This window comes from Miniopterus natalensis, chromosome 9 (genome assembly GCF_054644295.1).
Source record: "Miniopterus natalensis isolate mMinNat1 chromosome 9, mMinNat1.hap1, whole genome shotgun sequence".
NCBI classification, from domain to species: Eukaryota; Metazoa; Chordata; class Mammalia; order Chiroptera; family Miniopteridae; genus Miniopterus; species Miniopterus natalensis.
The window spans coordinates 47695802-47721930 of record NC_142089.1 but is presented as its reverse complement, the minus strand read 5'-3'; the positions used below and the strand labels follow the sequence as shown (position 1 = coordinate 47721930).

General features: G+C 32.9%; 1 protein-coding gene across 1 annotated transcript in view; it reads left to right on the top strand.

The window, feature by feature from the left end:
- Nucleotides 1-26129, top strand: part of PIGK (phosphatidylinositol glycan anchor biosynthesis class K) — a 75716-nt gene that overhangs the window by 14613 nt on the left and 34974 nt on the right. Inside the window, exons 4-9 of the mRNA XM_016216789.2 lie at nucleotides 2331-2466; nucleotides 4345-4456; nucleotides 5608-5704; nucleotides 6179-6296; nucleotides 7361-7471; nucleotides 11654-11826. Of these exons, the coding sequence (XP_016072275.1) occupies nucleotides 2331-2466; nucleotides 4345-4456; nucleotides 5608-5704; nucleotides 6179-6296; nucleotides 7361-7471; nucleotides 11654-11826 (747 nt within the window). The remainder of the gene's footprint in view (nucleotides 1-2330; nucleotides 2467-4344; nucleotides 4457-5607; nucleotides 5705-6178; nucleotides 6297-7360; nucleotides 7472-11653; nucleotides 11827-26129) is intronic.

Sequence of the window (26129 nt, the reverse complement as noted above, 5' to 3'; positions counted from 1 at the left end):
TTTCTTTTTTTTTAATCTATAAAAGGAAAGAAATTATGCTTCACTGATATTTATTATATATATTTAAAGTAGTAAATACATATGACTTAGAAATTAGCAGATATATATGGGTTTGACCTCACATTTTTTTTTTTTTACTTGGAGTGCATGATTTAAAAAATATGAAAACTACGTATGTAAATAACCACTGTATTGTTTGGATTCAAACCCAGTTTGAACTTCATACAATTTCAGTTCTCACTTATTATTTTGGTTTTGTGTTGAGAGAAGGCCTATCACTGATGCTTTGTTGTGTGATGGACGTTTTTGTAGGGTCTTGAATAAAAATTGAGTCATCACGCCTGGTAGTACAAAATTGACAAACTCTAAGAATACCATATTCTTGTATTGATTGGATATATTTGAAGGATTTTGTCTTAATTTTAATAAGATACAACTTCCTATTATTATTTATAGGGATAGAGTAGTATGTCTTCAGTGTGGATTGTCTTGGTTTTAATTCCAGCAGTGATTCAATACCCACTCAGTGAAGACTTAAATAACTGCTGTGACGCTAACCTGGTATTCAAGTGAAAAAGACACTTTAAGGAGTCAAGTTAGATCTCAAGATAACTGGTGTTCAAAGAATGTTTATTGGCAAAAGTGTAGTTAAATATAAGATCTGATGCTCCTGAAAAGTAAACAGAGTCTGGAAGTTATGAATTGCATTTTATACAACATATTTTGGTGAACAGACTTCCCATATCATCAAATTATATTGTAGTGTGGATGTCAAAATAGAGAAAAATATGAACTAGAGCCAGGCCTGATGTTCTCTCTTTCTCCTGTTAAATATAACAGTAGTCATTTAGTTTTAGCAAAATACTATCATCCTTCAAATGGAATTAATGTTTTTAAAGTATTATTAGTTTTGTAGTTTTGTTTAATTTATAATTTGATATTTATTTATAGTTTTATAAGAACTATAAGCCTAAGGAGTTTACCTTCATGTATATATTCAAGTATCATACAAATAATTTAACGCTTGGACCAAGTGAGAAATTTTTTTTTTTTTCCTTCCAGAAAACAGTTCTGAATGTTTTTTTAAGTTTTAGAAACTGAACAGAGTGTCTGGTTGGACTTCTAAACCTTTAAAATCCAGTCTATTTCCTGTCCTATTTTTCATTTATTATCCACAAATATAATGGTTTTTAAATGGTATATTGATTATATTAACAGATGGTTATAGTACTTATACTGAGGCTCAAAAATATCTGTAGGAAAACTTGAAACTAATATAATATTGTATGTCATCTGTAATTGAAAAATAGGTTAAAACATCTGTAGGAAAAATGTTGATTGAATTTATAATTTGAAGCTGAAATTACTGCTTTATGATATAGACATTGGGTAGATATTGAATCTTAAACCATAAACATAACCTAAAGGAATATTCTTATTTTTATACTGAGATTAGGAGGTCAGTTCAGTCTTATTTAATAGTGGCTGATAACAAAAAAGATATGATTAATAACTTAATGTAAGTTAATCATCTTAAATTATTAAAAAGAAGATATATTTTCCATTTTAAGAGGAATATCTTTCATCATTCTGTGAATATGAATCAGTAACAGCTGAAGATGTGATCTTTGAATGTGGCAGAGTTGGAACCCTTACAAAATACAAATCTAGCCAATTTTCAAGAAAAATCACAATGATTCAGTTTTGAACTTTAATGTATTTGGAACATATGCAGCAGAACATTTTCTTCTTGTTATCTCCTGCCAAGCTAGTGCATATGCCACATTAATGTTCCCCTTATGTTTGGGAAGCTCAAGTATATGGTAGAATAAAGAATTGTCTGAGTCATGTCCAGTAGTTTTAACGGTAAGATTAAATTTTGTAATTTTCCCTCAAAGAAAATATATGCAAGAATGAAAATATTTCATTCACTCAACATATGATATCCCAGGCTCTATCACTTACTAATCCAGAGTGTTACAGTGGTGAGTAGGATAGAGAAATCCCTGCCCTCAGAAAGTTTGTATTCTGATGGGGGTGGGGGTGGGAAATGATGGGGATTTCAGATTCATAAATTACCTGTAGAAAATAAAACAGGAAAAAAATTTAAATGAGTAACTTCAAGTTCTGCGGGTAAATTCATGCCAGATTTCTCCAATTTCTCTACTTTAAAACTTATACTGAAAAAAATAGTTCTTTTAAATATGTACACAATAATTATTTTTAATGAAGATAAGAGTGAAAATAATTGCCACATGGTATAAACAAAATGTATCTGTTTTTAACTTTTTGGTTTTAAATAATGTATTTTCTGGATTTTTTTTGTCTAGCCACATTGTTCTGATGCTTGCAGATGATATGGCCTGCAACCCTAGGAATCCCAAACCAGCTACAGTATTTAGTCACAAGAATATGGAACTAAATGTATATGGAGATGATGTGGAAGTAGATTATAGAAGTTATGAGGTAAATTGTTTAATTTAGCAACATTTTTGAAATGTAGTTATTGTTACTTTTAAGATCTAAAATAGTGGTAGAATAAAGGTCTTATTTTTTGTCTTTGAACTTGGTACATAATTGTTACTGAAGCCTTGATAATGATTTTGTCTCTGGAGTTCATATTAAGGAAACTATAAGTAAAACTATCACAACATGAATAGTTTAAATATGTATTTAGGATAAAACAATTTTATCTTGGTTTTTATGAGTATTTTAGTGAGGTTTCATGTATTAACTTTTACAGTAAATGTATTATTTGTTTTTCACATTTGATCTAAAATTTTAAGTTTTATATTTTTAGTAAATATATTAATTGTGGAAAAATTAAAATGACTAACAAAAAATTCACCAATATTTCCACTACTTAGAGTTAACCAGTTTTAATATGCTTCTAGTGTTTTTGTGCATATATGATTAAAAATAAAAATGTAAATTTGAATAGTAGCATTATACTATATTTTCTCCTGTGAAACATCATTTTAAGTTTAATAGATTGTGAATACGTTTAAAATTTGAAGTATTGTTTGATGAAGTCTTCCTTGACAATCCTTCTTTTACCAAGCCTACCAAAAGTAAGACACAATTTCCTGTGTTCCCAGATTTGTTTTGCAGCAGTTTAAAAAGTATATCTATCTCCTCCCAGGCTGTAAGATCCTTGAGGACGTGGCTTATATTTTACTTATCTTATATCTAGCAAGTACCTATAGCCCTTTGGAGCATTAAAGAATGTTTGTTCAACAATTAAATGTGTATGAATGTTGGACTTTTTACTTGTTTATTTAGTCATTATAAAATGTAGACCAAAAATTTTCCTTCCTTGTTAGCCAATAAGAAGTTCTGTTAAAACACTTAACATTTTGCTGTCTTCTGGGATAAATTTAAACCAAAGAGCTTACACACACATATACACTCTTATATATACCCATGATCTAGAGATTTTTAGAGAGTGGGAGGGAGGGAGGAAGAGAAGAGAGCGAGAAATGTTGATTTGGGAGACACACATCAATTGATCACCTCCTGCACTCACCTGGACTGGCTGGGGACCTCAGTTAGGGATCGAACTTGCAACCCAAGTACGTGCCCTTGACTGGGAATTGAACCTGCAAGCCTTCGGTGTGCAGGCCGTTGCTCTAACCATTGAACAACAGTGACTAGGACAGGTTTCCTGTTTTTTAAATTTAGATCTGAATACTGTAACTTTAAATTAGCATCACATTCTCCAGTGACTAAATATGCTTTCAAAGAACCCAGAGGTCCAGAAATTCCAGGTTGGGAGATCTAGGTAAAGCAGTATGAATTTTTTACATGTTAAAGATATCCTTAGTGAAATTTAAGTAACAAAATGCACTAAAAAAATCAAACTGATTTATTGTGGAATGTCTTTTATGGTTAATCTAGAATTGACTAAGTAGTTGTACAGATTAACTGCAATAGTTATGTAGCTGAATTTATTTACAAGTTTCTATATATTTTTTATCTTCCAAAAGAATTGCCTATGAAGACAGATTTATAATTTTAAGTTTTTGGCAATACTTTGCATAGCTTTAAAGTTTTAAACTTAGAATTAACTTTTTCCCCCTCCAAGTAGTTTTTACTTGTTAGTTTTTAGTATATATTTTTCAGTGGAAGCAGTAAGTGCAGTAACTTTGATGTGAATATTTAAATAAATATATTTTGAGCTTTTTTCTCTCAAATAAATATATATTTGAGCTTGTGTTTTATTTTCAGTTTATGCTGAGTAATACATAGAGAAAGGATAAAGGATGTTTTTGAAAGTAAAACAAAAAAAAATTATCAGGTTTCCCTAAGTTCTATTTTATCCGATTTCTCACTTTTCCCCCCCAGGTAACCGTGGAGAATTTTTTGCGAGTATTAACTGGGAGGATCCCACCTAGTACTCCTCGGTCAAAACGTCTTCTTTCTGATGATAGGAGCAATATTCTTATTTATATGACAGGTAATTTCAGAATTTAGATACTTAATAATAGAATATATTGCTACTCTTTTCAACAAGAAATTTGCATAGAAAGAAATTTAAACAACTTAAATGGTTTTTGGTTAAAATCATTTGTTATGTAGTTCTCTTTTCTCGTATAACAACGTGAAATAATACTTGAAAATAGTGTAACATTTTGTGCCGTCCCTTAGTTTCTTATTTCTATTCTTTTTACTGTTACCCTGGTAAAGCTTACTACCTTTTATTTAGTATCCTGTTGTAGCCTCTTTGCCTCCAGTTTTGTCTCCTGTTAATCATCCTATTAAAGTATTTAATAGAAATTGCAAATCTGTCCCCCCTCTTCTTAAACCTCTGGTTTCCAGTGATGGAGTCTCAAGTTTTAGTGTGTATAAGGATTACCCAAATGCAGCTACTTAGGCCTTTTCCTGAAATTCTGAATTAGTTTTGCTCCAGAGTGTGGCTCATGAAACTGCATTTTAAATATACTTCCCCAATATGAGCTGCTGTAGTCTTTTGTCTATACTTTGATGATTATTGTAGATAAAGTCCTCCATAATATAGTTAATTATTTAACTATATTATGGCCCTGGCCCCAGAAGAAGTTTGCCAACCCATGGAAGAGAATAAGAGGGCTGATAATTATAATGTGATAATAAAAATGATAGTAGCCAGTATTTATTGAGTTTTACTGTGTGTAAAGTGATATTCTGAACCACTGTAATTCATTTCATCCTCACAGCAACTCAGAGATTTAGGTGCTGATATTCAGAGCTGATACACAGTTGTGTGGGTCGTGCACTGCACAGGAGTCTGGGCAGGGAGATGAGTGGCAGCTGAAATCCAGCATCTGTTTACACTTACTAAGCTTAATAATGGAGCCAGTGGAAAAAAATAAATGTGTGTTTCTATAATTGAATGATAGAAAAACTCTTAAAGGTATTATATCCAGTATTTTTATACAGTCTATCATTATTCTCTTTTTAGTTGGTATAAAACTAAATTTATTTGTTTTCATAGTATTTTTCACTTTAGAGTATAAAATAATAAATAGTATTAAAAATCGCCATGAGTGAAGTAAATATTTATATCTGGATGTATGCAGTTTGCATTGAAAAATGTATTCATTTGATCTTTTGGACTCTTCCTTTAAGGACATGGTGGAAATGGTTTCTTGAAATTTCAAGACTCTGAAGAAATTACCAACATAGAGCTTGCAGATGCTTTTGAACAAATGTGGCAGAAAAGACGGTAATTAGCAAATAACTACTTTTCACAAGATAAGTTAATACCTAATTTTTCCATGGTTACTAGATTTGTAGATCTTATTTTATGAGATTTTAATTTATTTGAATTATTTCTTTTAGATTTATTTTGGAGTTATTTTTAAAAGAAAAACTCAGGGCAGTTTGAGTACCAAATATGTGTGTTGAATTCAATATTCAGTATTCATTTGGATTCTGAATTGTGTGGCAGTGGTAAGGGGGGAGTCAGAGTGGGAGCACGACCACCACTCCCTGTTGTGGTTTTCCTGGACAGAACTATACTTTTAATATTTCTAATGTCAAATTTGTACTGGGAATTCTACTGAGAAGTCTCAATTTTTAACTATGAAATGACTAAGATATAACTTCAACATTATGTTATGGAAGTATTGTAAAAGTACTAGTCAATGTATGATTAACAGCATGATTCATGTCAAAGATATTATCACTTTTCTTTCAGCTACAACGAGCTGCTGTTTATTATTGATACTTGTCAAGGAGCATCCATGTATGAGCGGTTTTATTCTCCTAACATAATGGCTTTGGCTAGTAGCCAAGTGGGAGAAGATTCACTCTCGGTAGGTGATTTTTCCCATTTGTAAACTGCATTGTCTTTGGAATGTGTAGCTATTTCTCAAATTGCTCATATGCTTAATGAGTATATCTTCTATTTCTTAGTTTTTTTTTAACACAAGGAAATTTTGACTACATTTAAAACATTTGTTATAATGATGCTATTAGACATACACTTTTTTGCTTTGCTTTTAATAAAATTTTTTTTCTTTTTATTAATTTTTAAAAACATTTTTCAATTACAGTTTACATTCAGTATTATTTGGTTTTAGTTTCAGGTGTACAGCATAGTAGTTAAATAATCATGTACTTTACAAAGTGATTCCCTCTATATTTCAAGTACCCACCTGGCACCACACATAGTTTTTACAGTATTATTGACTATATTCTCTATGCTGTGATTTACACCTCTGTGACTGTTTTGTAACTACCAATTTGTACACCTTTTTTTAAAAAAATTTATCTTTATTGTTGAAAGAATTACAGATGTCCCTCTTTTTCCCCCCATTGATCCCTTCCTCCCTGAATCTGACTCCCCCCCAGTTTATATGCATATAAGATTTTTATTGTGGTGTAATTGAAGTACAACATTATATTGGTGTCAGGTGTATAACATGATTTGATATTTGTGTATTGTGAAATAATCACCACAATAAGTATATTTAACATCTGTCACCGTAGACAGAGAATTTTTTTTTATATAATGGAAATTTTAAGATCTGCTCTCTTAGCAACTTTCAAATATGCGATACAATGTTATTAATGATAGTTGCCATGTTATACGCTATATACTCATGACTTATTTTTTTACAACTGGAGGCTTGTACCTTTTGACTCCCTTTAGCCATTTGGCCCACCCTCCACTCCCATGATTCTGGCAACAGCCAAATCTGTTCTCTGTATCTATGAGCTTGTTTTATTTTTACTTACTTTTGTTCCACATGTAAGTGAGATCATATGGTATCTTTCTCTGCCTTATTTCACTTAGCTCACTGCCCTCAAGGTTCATCCACTTTATTCTGCCTGTGGTTGAATACTACGCCATTGTATACACTTTGCTTTTTCATAGCATCAACCTGATCCTGCCATTGGAGTTCACCTTATGGATAGATACACATTTTATGTCTTGGAATTTTTGGAAGAAATCAATCCAGCTAGCCAAAATAATATGAATGACCTTGTAAGTATGAGCTTGATTTGATTATAGCACTTAGGTATGCTAATCTTAATGAAGTCTGTTATTCCCAGTGCTACGTGGGTACTGTGTCATGGTGGCCTTGTAAAACTGTTTTGAATCTCCCTTTACAGTAGTATCTCTTTCTTTACTATGGGAGGCCTAAAGATTTAGCCCAGTTAACTTGCTGTTCCCTGAGGTACTTTTCTGTTTTCATTCATTTGTTCTGTTCTTTTCCCTACCAGAAATGTACTTTTTTTAGGTTCACATATTGAGATTCTGCCTATTTTTCAGGAGTCAGATCAGGTACTGCCTTCTTCAGGAAGTCTCCCCAAATTCTTCCCTGTTGGAATTTGCATAAAATAAATAAAGATTTTCAGAGTTTTATTTCTCTTTTGTACCATTTATCATAGTCCATCTTGTTTTGGACTTACTAATTGAGTGTAAGTGTCTTTTTCTCACTTAATGGGAAGTTCATGGAGGAGAGGAACATTCTCTTATATATTTTTGTTCACCCTACAACTTCTAGTACAGTGTTTTGATATGAATCAAGCTCACTTTTTCCCTTGACCTTTCTGCACTGGTTGTATCTTTTTAAGTAAATCTGCTTTGAAGTTGCTATCGAAAGGAGGCATAACAAAAAACTTGAAACAAGAATTCTAGATTGGATAATTACTGTGCATCAATGACATTCACTCTTTTTCCCCATTAATTTATATCTTATTCATTCATTCAAGTATTTCTTGAGTTATTGCTGAGTGCCAGGCTCTGGCTATACCCTTGTGAAAGAGGTAGGCACTGTCTCTGCCTTCATGTAGCCTTGAGAATGAAGGAAGTGCTGAGTAGGCAGGTCTCTGGACTCTAGCACTTTAGCCAAGTAGCTTTACATTGATCTCTTTTATTATATAGAAAACTTTTAGGTAAATTTTTTCTTATTAAAGGAGTTCTACTGCAAAATTCTGAAAACCACTGCTATAAGCTATCAAATTTGATAACATAGTATTACTTACTAATTACTTTTTTAAGGTTATATGTCTTTTAGGCCTGTTAAAATTAATATGAATTTTAATATTAAAACTTGGTATAATTCTACTTTAACTATAAGAAAATTATAGTCACCTACATTCCAGTTACTTTAATTAAGCTTATTCACATTTTTGGATTATACATTTTATGTAACGCATGTCATACAGTCTCAAAAGTTCACAATAAATCCACCTCCCACTTTAAATGTCTAGTAGATTAAAAAATGCTTCTTCCATTGAGATTATATATGAAAGACTGAGGAAACCTTTTATATTGCTCAAAATTGTTATTTTTTTATTTAAGTATAGTCAGTATATAATATTATGTTAGTTATATTAGTTTCAGGTGTACAGTATAGTGATTCAACAGTTTTATACCTTACAGTGTGATCACCCCACCAATTCTGGTGATCACCTATCACAGTGCAAACTTATCACAGTATTATTGACTATATTCCCCTTCACCTTTTTTTACCCCTCCCCTCCCCTCCCCTCCCCTCCCCTCCCCTCCCCTCCCCTCCCCTCCCCTCCCCTCCCCTCCCCTCCCCCTCTCCCTCTCCCTCCCCCTCTCCCCTCTGGCAACTCCCTCTTTGGTCTCTGTTTCTATGCGTCTGTTTTTGTGTTTTTTGGTTTGTTAATTCATTTGTTTTACATTTTTATATTCCACGTATAAGTGAAACCATATGGTATTTGTCTTTGTCCGACTTATTTCACTTAGCATATTACCCTCTAGGTCTATCCATGTTATCTCAAATGGCAAGACTTCATTATTTTTTATTGCTGCATAATATTTAATTTATAATAAATATTCCTCTCTAATTTCATCTGGTCGTTCTACCTCGGTTCTTTAATTGAATTTTAATTGAATGATTATTATAATCCTGTTTAGTAAGAATGATCTGTTTCCTTGAAGTTAAGTAGTGTAGTGATTTGACGTATCTCTAGATATTGTGTAATACCTATTTTCTGTTGGGTTATGTGTATAGAGTAAAACTAATTGAGTATCAGCTATATTCAGAGTACTTTATTAAGGGCTTCGGGAGCAGAAATATTAGACGGCTTGTTGTTTAGTCCCTTAAAAATGTATAGTGTCATTGGTAACAATTGAGGAGCACATTTATAGAGGATCATCTGTTATGTGAAGTCTCTGGATCCTCTAGGCAAGTTCTTTCCTTTCTGAACATATAACTCTTGCTGTGTACCTTTATTATGCTTTTAATATTGCTGTGTAATTGTTTATGATTGTAATGTTCCCTTGAGGCTTTGAGCTTCTTAAGTAAGAGGTATAAGCATCATGCTTTGTACATCTTACTACCCACAGAGTTTAATTACATATAGTAACTGGTTTTACTATGCATTATTATATATGTGTATGTATAGTAATTGTAGGTGCTCAGTGAATGTTTAGTGAATGAATGAAGGGCGTGATGACAATACCCGTTTATATGGTTCTTTTGAATACAGTGGAATTAATGATTAAATTTTTTCTGGGAAGTGGTAACTTTTCAAGCTCATTTGGCTGTGCTTTTCCTACTTTCCTCTCCTGGTGCCTAATAGACCCCTCCAAGTTGCTCACACAGGGGCGCCTTCAGTATGCCTAGGACTTCAGTCTTTATTTTACCTTTTCCTTTGTTTCTTCAGCCTTTCATCTGTTCTGGCCTGTTTGTTTGGCATTTTAGTTTCTTGCACTTCCCCCAACTTTGTTTCCTCCTTTGCTTCTTAATTTATATCCTGCGGTCGTCTTTGTATTTCCTTTTATTGCTTTCCTGAGTTGGGAAGGCAGTGTGATGGTAGGCAAATGACTTAATCTCTTTGAGCCTTAGTTTGAAGTAGAGGTAATAATTTTTATGTGCCTCAAAGTTGTTGGTGAGCTTAAATGAGAATGTGTGCAGGTTGCTTAGCATAGTGCTTGGAGCCCTTGCTTCATAAAGTGTAGCTGCTCTGCCGGTCCCCGGTCTCTCATCGAGGCTGTGATGACCTGGTCGGATGGTCCTGTCTGCACAGGTGGGAAGTGCTGTGGGCCCTGGGCCCTACCCGCAGGCCTGTAACGTGTTCTCCATGTGTCTTGTGTTTCTCCCGAGCTAGGTTATTTGCCTTGCACGTCTCTGCATCTGTAGCTTTATTAGGCATGCTTTTTTTTTTTTAAAAAAAATATCCCATCTGTTAATATTCCCTTTCCTTCAGAAAACAGCTGAAAGACCACTCCCTCTCTTTTTCTTACCAAACTATTGGAAACTCGTTCTTCTCTGAATTAGAACCTGTCACCTTTTTTTCTGCCTGGCTATGTTTGTTTATCTCTGACTGGACTTAAAGCCTGAGGACAGGATCATGTCTTAACAATTTTTGTATCTTCTGTGAAGGTAACAGTAGGAATAGGTATTTTTTTTGTACTTTGCTGAGTGAATGACTGTGTGTCTGTCCTTGGTGATTCGCTGATGTGGGATATCAGGGAGAAGATTAACTTAAAAATTATTATGAGATCTGTGTAGCGATGAAGTCATGTCTTTAGATTGTATTCTTTGGAGCACTGGTGTCGGGAGGCTCTGCGGGTTTATTCTCATCGTGAATAAACTAAACAAGTTACTTGATTTATGGAAAGGTTTCCTTAGGTTCACAGCAGGAGAACAAAGGGAATACGTAGTGGGGAGGCTACGCTTGAATTCCCTGCAATCCAGAGCACCGCCACTTTAAACTTCTTTTACATATTGGGCTGCCATGTAATGTTTTATTTGAGTTTAAAGTTTGAATGAAGGGTCATGATTACAAAATGTTTAAAAAAACCACTTGGGTAGAGCACTCCCCCAAGATGGATATAGATGCAGAAAAAAAGTAATTCTCTTGTCATAGTGTTGCATTTGAGTTCTTTCTCTTACATTTGAGGGTTTAAAATATACTTTGTAGCATATAATTCAAAAAGGTTAGTGTTTTTTCCCCACCCTGGATGCTTCCCTTTTTATCACCTGTCTTATGTCTGTGCAGCTTTTTTAGAATGTCAAGCACTACGATAGCAATGAAACTTTTATCTTTAGAAACAGTAGCATCTTTAGGTTGGGAGAGCTTTAAAAATATACTTCGTTCTACCATATAGTATTATTGGATTTAATAAAAGCTGTATGTGTGTGTAGGCACATGTATATTTATTATTCATACATATTTTTTTCAGTTTCAGGTATGTCCGAAAAGTCTGTGTGTGTCTACTCCTGGACATCGCACTGATCTTTTTCAGAGGGATCCTAAAAATGTTCTGATAACTGATTTCTTCGGAAGCGTACGGAAAGTGGAAATTACAACAGAGACTATTAGTTTGCAACCAGATTTAGGAATCATGGAAAGCAGGTATTCATCTTAAATTATTATTTGAATAGAATATTCTCATCTCACAATTTATAAATTTTTATGTAACATAAAAATAAGAGATGAAAGTTTGTGTTTGTAAATAAAATTGCACATTTCTACCCAGTTTTCATTTTATGTAGGCCCTATGCTTTCAGATTTGTGGGCAGAAGCTGTACTGTCAGTGAGAAGCTATGATCATAATTAGGATTATGCTGTAACTCCAAAATACAAAGTTTGTAGTAGCGTGATTTGAGACTTGATAAAAATGACTAAAATGTTCCCTATAACTGGCTGTCTCGCAGCCATACTTTTTTGTTGATGGAGGTGTATACAGTGGCTCAGAAGACCTTCATGTAAGGTGAGGTATGTGAACATTTAAAACGTTAATCTCTAATGAATGTGTCTGCTGTCACCAGTTGAAGGAGAAGGTGCTAAATGATGTGACATTGAATAGGGAAGTTGGCAGCTGGGCATTCAGAGTGTAATAGGGGCCCTAGGAATCTGGCAGATGCAGGCAGATAAACATAAAATGGGGAAGTGAGCGCCAAAAGAATGCAGGTGCCAAATACAGAGTACTTCAAACTCAGTGTTTCTATGTTCAGAATTTCTTTGGGCTCCAGCAATCTGATTAGTTCTCTGAGTGCCATGTATTTTGGTTTCTAGAGCCTGGGTGGTCTGTGAGTCTGGTTCAGTTATATCTCTGGCTTTTCCCTGTGCTGTATTCTCTTAATCTGGAACGATTTATCTGGGGCTATTGTAAATTAGAAGTGATCCTCCATCAACAGGTGCCACTGTTTAGGATTTATTTTGGAGGCTCTTGGTAAAGGAATGAAAGAGGGAGGTATAAGCCAGGTACTCCCTTCTTGAGGAGTGGATTGTATGTGAGTGAGCAGTGAGTTTGCATTCATACACGTGTGTAGGTATGTATGTGTGTGTATGTGAGAGAGAGACTGAGAGAAGTAGGTTGATTTTGGGTACGTGAATTTTAGAAATATTTATAATGTTCTGTTTGTTTTTTTCTCTGTAAACATTTTTAAAGGCAAAATACTTTGTTAGGATTAAATAGTGTCTCAGTTAATAGCCATTTTCTTGAAATACATATTTTACTAGGTATTGAACTTTGTTATTTGTGATCGTCTACTGCTGTTTGTTGGAATCTCACACTCCAGGAAACTTTTTTGGATTTCCAGTAGGCAACAACATGTAAATAACTCTGATTTTTGAAATAAAGATTTGTAACTGAGCTTATGAACATTTTAGGAATAAATTTAAAATTTAGCACAAAATGCATCTTTTAAATTTAAAATTGATGTTATTATTAATTATTTTCTATTCTGGATATTCAAGGCCTATGATTTTTTTTCTTTTTTAATTTTCTAGAGCTATTGGTTTTTAAAAAATATTTTCTTAGAACAGCAGATAATAACACTTTTATTTACTGTTTAAATACTGACTTTCAAATTAGCTTTGTAAAATAGCTGAACTGTATCTTAATGCTTAGCAACTAAAATTGAAATTGAGCCACTGTATGTCTTTTACCAAATTCATTTTGTAATTTCCCTTGAATTTGAGTCTATAAGATATGATATATCTTCTCTTTCTCTTTTTTTAAAAATATATTTTTATTGATTTCATAGAGAGGAAGGGAGAGGGAGAGAGAGATAGAGACATTAATGATGAGGAAGTCATTGATTAGCTGCCTCCTGCACACCCCCTACTGGAGATTGAGCCCACAGCCCGGGTATGTGCCCTGACCGGGCATCAACTGAACTGTGATCCCCTGCTCAACTGCTGGCCACTCCGGCTGGGTGATATATCTTCTCTTAACCTTATGAGCACTGCACTAACTTCCTTTATAGGCAGGAACCATATTTATATTTCTTCTGTACTTTTTTCTGTTTTCCCCACCTAACAAAATATTAAGTATATAATATTGTACAATAAAAAATGATTTCAGTGGAATTCTACTGTTTTATATATTTTGGAAGAATGGAATTTTGTCTCATAAATTATCGCCATGTACTATTTCGGATATAAAAACAGGTGGTGCTAAAGAGTATTTTAATTTATTTTTAATTGAGAAAATCATTTTAAGCCTCAAAGCCAGACACCAGGCACTGTTGAATTAGAGCACCCTCTAGTGTTTATAAATAAATTTACTTAGAACATTGCTTACAGATGGTTTCATGATTGAATACTGGTATAGGATATGCAATTAATTTAGAAAAATTAAATTCCCAACATGCTTCAGGAATTTCTGCATGGATGCTACAAATGTTATCTTTTATGTGGTGCTATTTGTATGCAAATGTGAACGACAATCAGTGTTTTGAGAAAAGTACATTCGTGAGAGATCAGATATTGTGAAAGTGATTTTATTAAGCGAATTATTGGCTAGAATATTTATGTACTTTTTCAGATCTTAATTTAAAAATATAAATACAGTCGATGCTATTAAATTGTCAGTTATACTTTAAAAAATAATACTTTCTACATTTATTAGGGAAGCAACAGAACTAATTTGTTCAGACTATATTTCATATTTTGTGTACTAGAGTATACTAGACTAAAACCTGAAATGATGAGTAACTTAGTACATAAATCGACTGAAGCAACTATATGAAATAATTGTTTTTATATGTCTTCTGGAACTTAGAAATTGAGTAAGGTACAGTATATAGTTAGTAACAACACTTTGTTTCTGCATATGTCTTATTAATTGTGTTATTGTATTTGCAAGAACAAATGAGGTAAAGTGTGGATTGATTGTAATAATCTTGGCTTATGTAATTTGATTCTAACTTCTACATCTGAGTTGACTTTTGATAAGTATGCAGACAAGTAAATAGCCTGCCCTCCTGAAAGAAGTGACCTTTCTAGAAACTCCTTGTAAGTCCATGTCAGAATTACTCAGATTACCAGTTTTTTGTCTTTATTGTGTAGGGAAAATAGCCTCCAGGTCATCGCTGTGAAAATTCAGGCACATTTTAGTGTTCCAAAATGTAGACATTGAAATTCCTTAGGCATTGCTCAAGAAAAAACAGAGTACTTTTTTCTTTTTTTATAAATGAGTAAACTGTGGCCAAGAAAGGTTAAGAAACCTGTCTAAAGTCACACATCTAATAAATGGTATAGCCAAGATATAAATGCCGCATACATCTAAAAATATATATATATTTATATTATTCTTTTATAATTTACCCTGAGTTTCTTAGCTTGTTTTCTTTTAAAAGGATGTAAAATATAAATGATAGCTCAATGAAGTATCACAAAATAACCACTCATGTAACCACCTGAAAAAAGGAGAACAGTGCCAGTACACTTGAAGCTGCCCCATCCCTTGTGCCCTTTCCCAATTTCTACCCTCTTACACCCCCTTAAAGTTAACCACTCTCCTAAATTTGTAGACCTTTCTCCCTCTCACTCCCTCCCTCTCTATGATATTTTTTCCATTGCTTTTCAGAGAGAGTGGAAGGGGGAGAGAGAGAGAGACATCCATTGGTTGCCTCCTGTACTCGCCTCGACCCGGGGCCAGGGATTAAGGTCTGTAACCAACATACTTGCCCTTGACCACATTTAAACCTGGGATCCTTCAGTCGGCGGGCCGACGCTCTAACCCCTGAGGCCAAACTCACCAGGGCTGGAATTTATTTTTTTGCTCTTCATTTTAGTTATATCACCTAAATATTATGTTTTGATTCTTTTGTCAATATTATGTTTTTGGAATTCACTTATGTTGTATGCAACTGTAGTTTGTACATTTCGTTGAGTTTTTAAAAATTGAGGTATAATTTACTTACAAAAAAATCACCCTTTTTAGTATACCATTCTGAGTTTTGACAAATGCATGCACTTGGGCAATCACCATGACAATCCATCACCACAAGAAATTTCCTTATGCCTCTTTTTATCCAATCCTTCCCTCATATCCCTGAAAACCACTGATCTGTTTTCTGTCCCTGTGGTTTTGCTTTTCCCAGAGTGTCATGTTGATGGAATCAAACATTCTGTAAGTTTTGGAATCTGGCTGCTTTTACTGGCATAATGCAGTTCAGATACATACCTGTTGGTTGTCACATGTATTAGTAGTTCCTTTTTATTGCTGAACAATACATGTGATACAATTTATCCATTCATCAAGTAAAGGATATTTGTTTTTGCCCCCCTCAGTTTTTGGCAATTATGAATAAAGCCACTATAAACATTTGCGTACAAACATAAGTTTTCATTTCACTTGAGTTAAATATGTAAGCGTAGGTTTGCTGGGTCATGTGGAAGTGCATGTTTAACTTTATAAGAAACTTCCAAACTATTTTTAAAGTCATTATACCATTTTGCATTTCTACAAATAGTTGTTCCATATTCTTAATTATACTTAGTGTTGTTTTTTTAATTTAGTCTAATAGGTATGTAATATCCCATTATGATTTTAATTTGCATATTCCTGATGACTGAGGATGCTGAGCGTCATTTCATGTACTTATTTGTCATTCATACATGTTTCATGAAGTGCCTATTAAAGTGTTTTGCTTATTTAAAACAACTAGATTGTTTTCTTACTAAATTAGAAGATTTCTTTATATATTCTAGATATAAGTTCTTTGTCCAATATATGTATTGCAAATACTTTTTCTTAATCTTTGTCTTTCATTTTCTTAATGTCTTTTGAAGAGTAGACTTAATGTTGATGACATTCATTTATGAATTTTTTCTTTATGCTTAATGCCCTTTGTGCAAGGAATCTTAACCTTAACTCAAGGTCATGAAAACTTTCCTTTATGTTTTTATAGAAGTTTTATAGTTTTAGCTTTTATGTTTAGGTTTATGATTTACTTTGAATTAATTTTTGAGTATAGTATTAGGTAGGGGTTGAGATTCATTTTTTCCATATTCCAACACCATGTGTCAAAAAGATTGAATTCCTTATTGAATTATATTGGTGCCTTTGTATAAAAATCACATGTCCATACATGCGTGGGTCTATTTCTGGACTTAGAGTTGCATTGACCTATGTGTCTGTTTATACTACTCTTATACTGTGTTGATTATTTTAGCTTTATAGTCAGTTTTAAATCAGGATGTAAGTCCTTAACCAGTTTTTATTTTTCAAGGTTCTTTTAATGATTCTAGATCCTTTGTGTTTCTAAATTTGAGGAGTATGGACACCTTAACAATATTGAGTCCTCTGATCCATGAACATATCTCTACATTTATTTAGATCTATAATTTCTCTCTGTGTTGTTTTATAGTTTTTAGTGTAGGTGTCTTTCATAATTTATGTTAAATTTATTTCTAAGTATTTTTGGTATTGATGCTATTTTAAAATTTTATTTTCCATTTGTTGCTCAAATATAGAAGGATAATTAATTTTTATATTGACTGCATTCTGGGACCTTCAATCCCAATAAAAATCCTAGCAGGCTTTTTTTATAGAGATTAACAAACTGATAGAAAAATTTATATGAAATTATAAAGGACCTACAGTACTTAATATATCATTGAACATGTGAATTCTAGTCACTGTGTATAAAGTTTACTGGGAAATAAAATAAAAATTTAAATGTACGTAATCAGTAGAAACATCTATTTTGGAGCTGGGCAAAGTAGATTGTGAGAAATATGAAACTTTGTTATCAAACTATTCACTGAAAATTGCTTATAGTAAATTGGTATGATTATGAAACTATGAACTAAGGATTCACCGAAATGGCTCAAACCGTAGTTGACAGGAGTTCTCCCCTACTACTCTACATACTACTCTATTTTTCAAAGTGATTAATTTATTCTTCAGTATAATTCTGTATTATCTAAAGTATCTTATTGGGCCATTTATTTTATAGTGTTATTTATAACTTAGTCACTTCATTTATTCAAGATTTCATGAAAGCAGACTTTCAGAACATAAATTAGATGTGATTTATTTGATTTATAAAGAAACCAAAACTGATAAATTATCCATTTTCTCATTTTACATACATATAAGGTTCTTATTGTTTTGTTTTCAAGATAATATGTTGATCATTTCATGGGAAGATTTTTAAAAACAATTTATTTCACTATCTACAATTAACAAAACATCCATTGAGTTGGTTTATGACTTTTAAGAATAAGTATATGTAATACTATAGCAGAATATAGTACTCTGTCCCTTTGTATAAGTAAACCTCTCAATGTAAATTAGTAGATATGTTTACTAGGGATAGTAATTTCCAATGAGTGTTTATTAATATTTAAACTGTATCAAAGCAGAGTTAGTTTTAATTTAAACATTAAACATATAGAACCTAAAATTTTTAAATTGTGAATAATCTCAAAATGGTATGGTATAATTTATAAAATATAACATTAGAACTTAATCTATTGGGATGTTTAGGGAGTAAAAGTCTGAATTATATGGAAAGGTAGATTCTGGGACCTTTAAGGTTTCTTTTAACTTGTTGAACCTATGTTTTGTGATTCTCTTGGTCTATTTACTAATTATATTATTGCTCTACTCCACCAAATTAATGTCCTAAATGAGTTAAATCAACTTCGTGTCTGTTATATGCCATTATAGAGGGTATTACAGCATAGTAATCAAAGTCAAGATCATTGGAATCAGCTCCTGAATTCAGAGCCTCTGCCATTTACTAACTGTGTAACCTTGGGCAGACTGCTTGACTTCTTTGAGTCTCCATTTTCTCATCTTTAAAGTGAGAGTAATAACTCCATTTCAGGATAATTAATTTTCATTTTGTTTTAAAGCTCTTACAGTTCTGTGCCTCAAATATAGTAACATGCTTAATAAGTGTTCAGCATTATTGAAAGAACATATTGCATGTACTGGTAGCAGTTATTGCTAGAATCCCATTTTGAGTATATTTTTGGCTATTTGCAAAATTCTGCTTTAATTAATCTAGTATTAGAAAGTATTTCATAACTGGAGGTTTCTCATTTGGAGTACTGTGAAGAATTGGGAAGTTGTGTTTTACCAGAAGGTGGCAGTAGCATTACATATCTACATATGGAACACATTTTTTTTTTTTTTTAATGATGAAGATTGAAGGTAGATTATACCACCAAATAAATCATGATATTTGTTTCTTCAGACCACTGACAGAAGAAAAAGACTTTTAATATTGAATTACCAGTTTAAAAAAAGATGGTAAAAATTTCTTTCTGTATGTAAGTTGTTTTGCTTTAATAAGCCTAATACAGTAGTATGGAACTTTGGTTATAAAATAGGTAAAATAACAGGATCCTTTTGAATCACTGCTCTTCTGACATATTTTTAGGAATAGTTTGCATATTGTTAAATACTTAATAAGAAATTGAAGGTTCAAAAAAATCTTATGTTTGTGTGAAGATTATTTATGATTAATTGATAATAAAGTAAAGCAGTTATAATTTATCAGTGGGGAAAACTCAATTGAAGTTTTAAAAAAATTGATTTATATATAACACTTTAGGTTTGTAGCTGTTAGGGAAAGCAGGAGGCAGAAGATATTTCCATTAATAATATAAATCTGTAATCCCATTCCAGAAATTGCCATTTTTGTTGAAATCATGGTATGCTTTCTTGCCTGATTTTCAAGTATTCTGTAGGTGGGATACTGCCAAGTTGTCTCTCCCAGTGCCAGATGGAACCTTTAAGGCAATTTGATATAGTAGAGAGAGTATGGAGGTGAATGGACTTGCATTCAAATTTAGTTTAGTTTTTTGCTTTATCTTTTCAGGCATATTACTTAATCTGTCTGAAACTCAGATATTTTATCTGGAAGAGGGTGATTGACACTCTACCTTCGTAGTTATCGTGAGGATTGGGAATAATGTATGTAAGACGAGCATACGTTGTCAGTGTATTTTTAAGAGCATGCCATGTAAAACTCATCGCAGCCAGGCTGAGGTCTCTCTTCTAGTGCAAAAGGTTATAGTGGGAGTGTCACCATATTTATCTGGTGTATTATAGCTCTATTTCTATAACTTGATTTGTATTTTTATCATCCATGATGCATATTGTCCATTCTGGCCTTCCCATACTTACCTATATAGTTGATTTAAAAAACCCCAAAACACTATTTCAGGACTTTATGCTTATTTCATTGTGTGTGTTTTTCTTACCAATAATTATCTTAGGAATATTAATCTTTATTGTAACCTATAATACTTTTTTATAATACTCATTCTGATCTCATAATGTTGGCATTAAACATCTATAGGTTTTATTGTGGGGGTAATAAGGACCTGGAAAAATGACAGGGCCTTGAGGTCTTTGCTAGCCATATCCTTCGTGATCGATACCAATTTTGAGGCACACCTCTTAAGGGAATTGGAATACTATGATTTTCTCAGAGGTAATCAATAATTTGAAATTTCATGACGAATTATTTTTAATAAAGCCAAACTGTCTAAAACTGTAAGTAAAGTCATTTATGTGAGTTTTCATTAAATTGATATAGTAAATATTTAAAATGTGTTTTTTACAAATGGAATAGATACATTTCTGCAGTTAATTAAAAAATGCTTATTTTAAAATTAATTTTCTCACAAAAATAAAAATCATCAGGAGACTGAAAAAAAAATCATATTTGTTTTTGCCAGGTCTTAGTAATATAAATAATTAATGTTTATGTAAGAAAGGGAACATACTATGTTTCTTCATGAAGCAAACGTTAATGATTAATTCTGTCCTCCATCTTTCTCTTTTTGAAATTTAGGTATACAAAGTTCTTGTCATACTTGGTGATATTCTAAATTTCTTACCTTCTTTACTTGGATGACATTGTCACATATTATTCTGAAAGTACTTTCACTAAGGGAAGCATGCAGCTGCTATTGTTATGGAATGTCTTTTTCAGTGAGATTGATCAACCTCATTTTAATGTCAATATTAAGAGCCTCTCTTTGTCCTTCATCTGATGAATTAGCTTCTAATGTTAACATTTTCCAGTATGGGTTCTCAAAAGTGATGACAAACTAAAGTTAATGAAATACAGGAGTTCAAAGTATATGATCTTGGACTACCTGAAATTGTCATGTGATAACTAAGTGTGGATGCTGGCTGGAGAATTACTTTAGTGAACCTAGTTTAATTGGTCTGAATGACTTTACCAGTCAGAGATTCAGATACTTGGTGAGCAGTTTAAACTGGATTGTATTAAAGTATGCATATCTAATTTTTAAAATGTTTATTTCTTTATACCAAAGATATGTATGTTAAGATTATATATTTGAGAGATGGAGTAAATTTCTATTAGGTGATTTAAAGATTGCATGGTTTAGGACAATCATTTGCACTTTTGCTCTAAGGTATTGAGACAGGTAATAATGAGCTATATGTGAGAAATAAATTATGAATATAGGCAATCTCTGACTTAGTGATACCACCCTCAAGTTCTGTTCCATGTAATAAAAGGAGTTATAAATGCTCTAACTGCTTTGCATAAACATGATATATACATTTAAAATCTTGTATCTAATGATAGGGAAAGCTCTAACTTAGGCTTTAAAAATAATTGATGTGCATAATGATTTCTCTTTAGTATAATAAATATCTCCTAAATTATGATTTAGAAAATGATTAAAATGGTTCTTGTATAATTTTAGTGTTAAAGGTAGTTTTTTCTTCCTTTCTAAATCTTTGAAAATTAGGCACAGTAAAACCTTGAGTATCCAGAAATTAGGTAACTTTTAGTAATAAAGTTGTCAGCAAAGTTCGCTCTAAATATGAGAAATCCCATTTTTACCTTAGATATAAAAACACAGCTTGACTTTAATGGCCTTTGACATCCATAGGTTGAAATTTCATTAGAAGAAAACATTTCTCAATAAAAGGATACCCTAGAATAGTCAGAATTAGGTGGAACATTTCACTTTTTCCAGAACAAGAGATATAAATGAGTTAGGGAAGTGGTTTGAAGTTAATAATAAAGAACAATCAGTTGACTTCATTTTTGGTATTATTACTGACTGGACTTTTCTGAAAAACTCTTCTGTTATAAAGTACCTAGATACTCCATAAATTGCTAAAAAAAAGCATCTTTAAATACATAGCTGAACTAGCAAGAAAGTAGTTGTGTGGAGACAAAAAAATGCTGTTTGATAAATGGCATTTCTGGCTTTTCCAGATTGAAATAAGAGTGGTGGCGCCCCCTTGTTCAGTAGAAGGTGCTGCAGAGGCGTAACTTCCCGCAGTGTTCCTCCATAGTCGGAGCTGATGTTCCAACATGCAGCTTTCCTAAGCAGTTGGCAGTGAGCTCGGACTCTTCTGTCTCTCTTTGCAAGGTCTGCTTAGATTTACCATAAAAAGATTGTCTGTGGGTGGGGTTCCTCTGATAAGAGCTAACCCTTGATGTGTCCAGTGGCACCTTAATCCCAGCACACTTTTACAGGGGATCGTGTGCTTTATGCTGCTTCCGGCCCTAATATCTGTGAGGCAGAAAGTATTTGCAAGAGCCCGTTGCTGAACGGTGCCTCTCAATAGTAAGCTCCACTTTCCTCAGTAAAAGGGAAATCTCTTGGAGAAAAACATATAAGGGGCTAGAACCCATGTGATAAGTAAACACGGAAGACAAGGCTTCCTAAGTGGTAACTGCTGATACAGAAATGCAGAGTTTTGAGTTGGAATGGCTTTGTGGTGAGGGTCAGGACATAAGGCTGGGACCATTTGTTAGCAGCTAAGCTTAAGAAAATTACTGTCAGCTTAAAATTGGTTACCCAGCTAAACTATCGTTAATAAATGAAAAATAAGGACGTTTTCAAACACACGAACTGAGAGGATTTGAATCAGTACACCCTTAATTAAACAACATCTAAAAGAATAAACTTTTTGAAGAAGACAGGAGCTGGAAGGAGAAGTGTTTTTGTAGAAGGGGGAGTGCTTTGCTCATGAATTAGTAAAAATGTAAGTTGAAGTAAAAACTAAGCCTTTTTTATGATTGTAATGATAATAGTGATGATGATAATTATTTGGGAAGTAGGATAAAGTACTAATGTATTTAATAACAATATTGTATAAGGAGAGGAAATGATTGGTTTTAAAGCATTCTGAGGGTTTCTTTTAGGAGCTTTAGCTAGTAAGGTAAGAATTAATTTTACATTTTGAGAAAGACCACTAAATGAACAGAGGAAATAAGATAAAAAACAGTACAGGAGAAAAATAGAATTTAAAAAGGTGGTCATATCAAATTAAAAACAAAGCCCTCAAATATGCTGTTTACATGAGACATCTTCAATAGATGGGTACAGATATTACTTGGAATGTGGCTAAAGTAATACTTAGAGGGGATTTAGAGGAAAAAGTACTTTAAAAATAGCCATCAAGTAAAATAAAAAATAAAAATCTTTTTTTTCCAATTGTAAAAAAATATGTACCCTCTCCCCAAAAACTGCAAACAAATAATAGGATTAGGTGGTTATTACCTGTGACATTTATCAAACTCATGTGGGGCTGACATATATGAACAGAATGAAAAAAGAAAGCATGTTACCTAACTTCTTGGATGGAACTAGTTAATTTTGAAATCAAAACTAGACAAGGAGAGTATGAAAAAAATACAGAACCAACCCCACTTATGATCATAGATGTACAAATCTTAAATAAAATTCAAATCTAGTAATGTATAAAAAAAATACTTCAAAAAAATAAAAATAGAAGCTATCTTAAAATTGCAGGAGTTACTTAGGATTAGAAGATAGATTAATGATCCAGCCAGCTTGGCTCAGCAGTTGAGTATCAATGTAGGATCCAGGAGATCGTGGTTTGATTCCCGGTCAGGGCATGTGCCCAAGTTTCGGGCTAGGTCCCCAGCAGGGCCCATGCAGGAGGCAGCCGATCAGTGACCCTCTCTCATCATTGATGTTTCTATCGCTCCCTCTCTTTGAAATCAATTAAAATAAAAAAAATAGATTAATATATTTCATCATATTATTACAGTAAATGAAAGAGATTTTGTAATTGTTTCAGTAGATGCAGAGAAAGCATTTGATTAAAATTCATCAATCATTAATGATTAAAAAAAGCAACATGACTTAGCAAACTAGAAATAAAAGGGAGCTGCTTTGACTTAATAAAGGCTGTGTATCTAAAGCCAGTAGCGAACATTATACTTTAGGGTGAACCTGTAGAAGCATCTGAATGAAAGCCAGACAAGATAAGGTGCTATAATTCCATCTACTCATCATGGCATAAGAAATCCCAACTAATGCAAGAAGACGGGGATAGAATAGGAGGTATAAGAATCAGGAATATGCAAACGTTCTCTGTGTTTGTTACAAACCAAATAATAGAAAACCTAAGAATCTACCATTTAATAATTATTAAACTTAATAAGAGTAGAGAAATAGTAAGAAAAGATGTCATACTACCCAATACAAAGCAAATAAAAGATTGATAAAGTTTACTGCAACAAAATTAAAATATCATACATAGCAAAGAAAAGAGCAAACAGTTAAAAGAGAAGGAAAATCTGGGTGAAATTATTTGCAACATATATGTCAAAGAATTTCTGTCCAGGTTATATAAGTAACTCTGCACATTGGTTAAAAAAACACCACCACCACCATAGAAAAATGACCAAAGGAAATACAGTGTGAGAAAGAGGAAAGACTCATGTTCAGTGACCATATAAATATGTATTTAAAAGGGAAATGGAAATTAAAACAGTGAGATACAGTTACTTGTAGAAAATTAAGTGGTGATGTTGGATGGAAATGGGAACTTAATGCATTTCTGGTGGGAGTGTAAATTCATACAGCCCTGTTGGATAGCATTGTGGTTGTTTCTAGCAAAATTTAATAGGTACACAAGTTATGACCCAGGAAGTGCACATCTAAATAATTACTCTAGCACTGGGATTGGCAAACTTTCTGTAAAAGGCCATATAGTAAATATTTTAGCCATTGTAAGTCATATGGTCTCCTTGCAAATACTCTGCTGTATTGAAAAAGTGATCATAGACAATACATTAACAAATGAATGGCTATGTTATAATTAAAGTTTATTTACAAACACTAAAATTTGAATTTTGTATAAGTTTCATTTGGCATGAAATAGTATTCTTCTTTGGATTTATTTTTCAGCCATTAAAAAATATAAAAACCATTCTTAGCTCACCGGCCATGTAAAAATAGGTTACAGGCCAGATTTGGCCTGTGGGCTACGGTTTACCCCTTTTGTAGAATATCACTTGTACATGTAGATGAAGGATATTTATTGCAAAATTATTTCTAAAAAAAAAATAATTGGAAGCAGATGTCCATCAATATTAGAATGTCTAAATAAAATGGAGCATTTTCATATACCATATAGCTATTAACAGTAATGAGCTATAATTGATAATCATGCTGACATGCTTAGATCTCAAAAACAATATTGAGAAAAGTGGCTGAATTATACATAGACTGTAATTTATTAATGACACTATGGATATTCTAAATACTTTTCATGATTACAGAGATATGTACGTAAAAGCAAAGTGAAACGACTAGAACAATGCACATGCAACTTTAGTTATATATGCCTAGTAGAGTGTCTTGCACGGGGTAAGGGCTCGAACATTCTGACAGGTCTTTCTCTGACCGCTTCTCACAACTCTTATTTTAGAATTGCCTTTGACTCTACAAAGATAATTCCATATGTATACAAGTTAGCTGGTATTGTGAACTTTTGGAAAGCCTGCCTACAACTTCTGCCAGTTAAGAGGTTACTTCTAAAGTTCCTCAATGAGAACTAGAGCTTGTTTTCTGGAATTTTGTTACAACTGCTTTACTGCGTTGCTTGGGAGGTATTTTTTAACTAGCATGTGTATTTTTATACTGCACTGCAAGCTGACAGTAAATTAGATGCATTTCAACAACTGGGCCATGAATTAACGTAACTTAGATCTCTTGGGACTTGACTTTCTGTTTTCTGTGTCAAATTATGTCTCTTTCTCCTGGCTCATCACTTTCCGTGTGCTTCTTCAAAGTTATGTTTTAATATCTTCTCTCACAAGGTTTTCATTTTGATAATTAGAAGAACGGTTATGCTGTGAGCTTAGGAGGGGATCTCATTTCAAGGAAGATGATGCATTAGATTGTTGTCTCATTGCTATAAAACCTGTCTTCACAACAGTAATCTTCAGTGACTCTTGGGACCTGTCTGGAATTGTAATAGCTTTTTGTGTTTGTCTCTATTGACCAATAAAATTGAATTCTCTTCTCCCTTAGAGTGTCTTTAAACTTTCAGGAATGTCATAGGGTCCCAGGTTTGTCAAGTATCTCTTGTACAACAATATGTGTTGCCATTTATATGAATGCTTGAGCATTTTAAAAAATGCCATGTA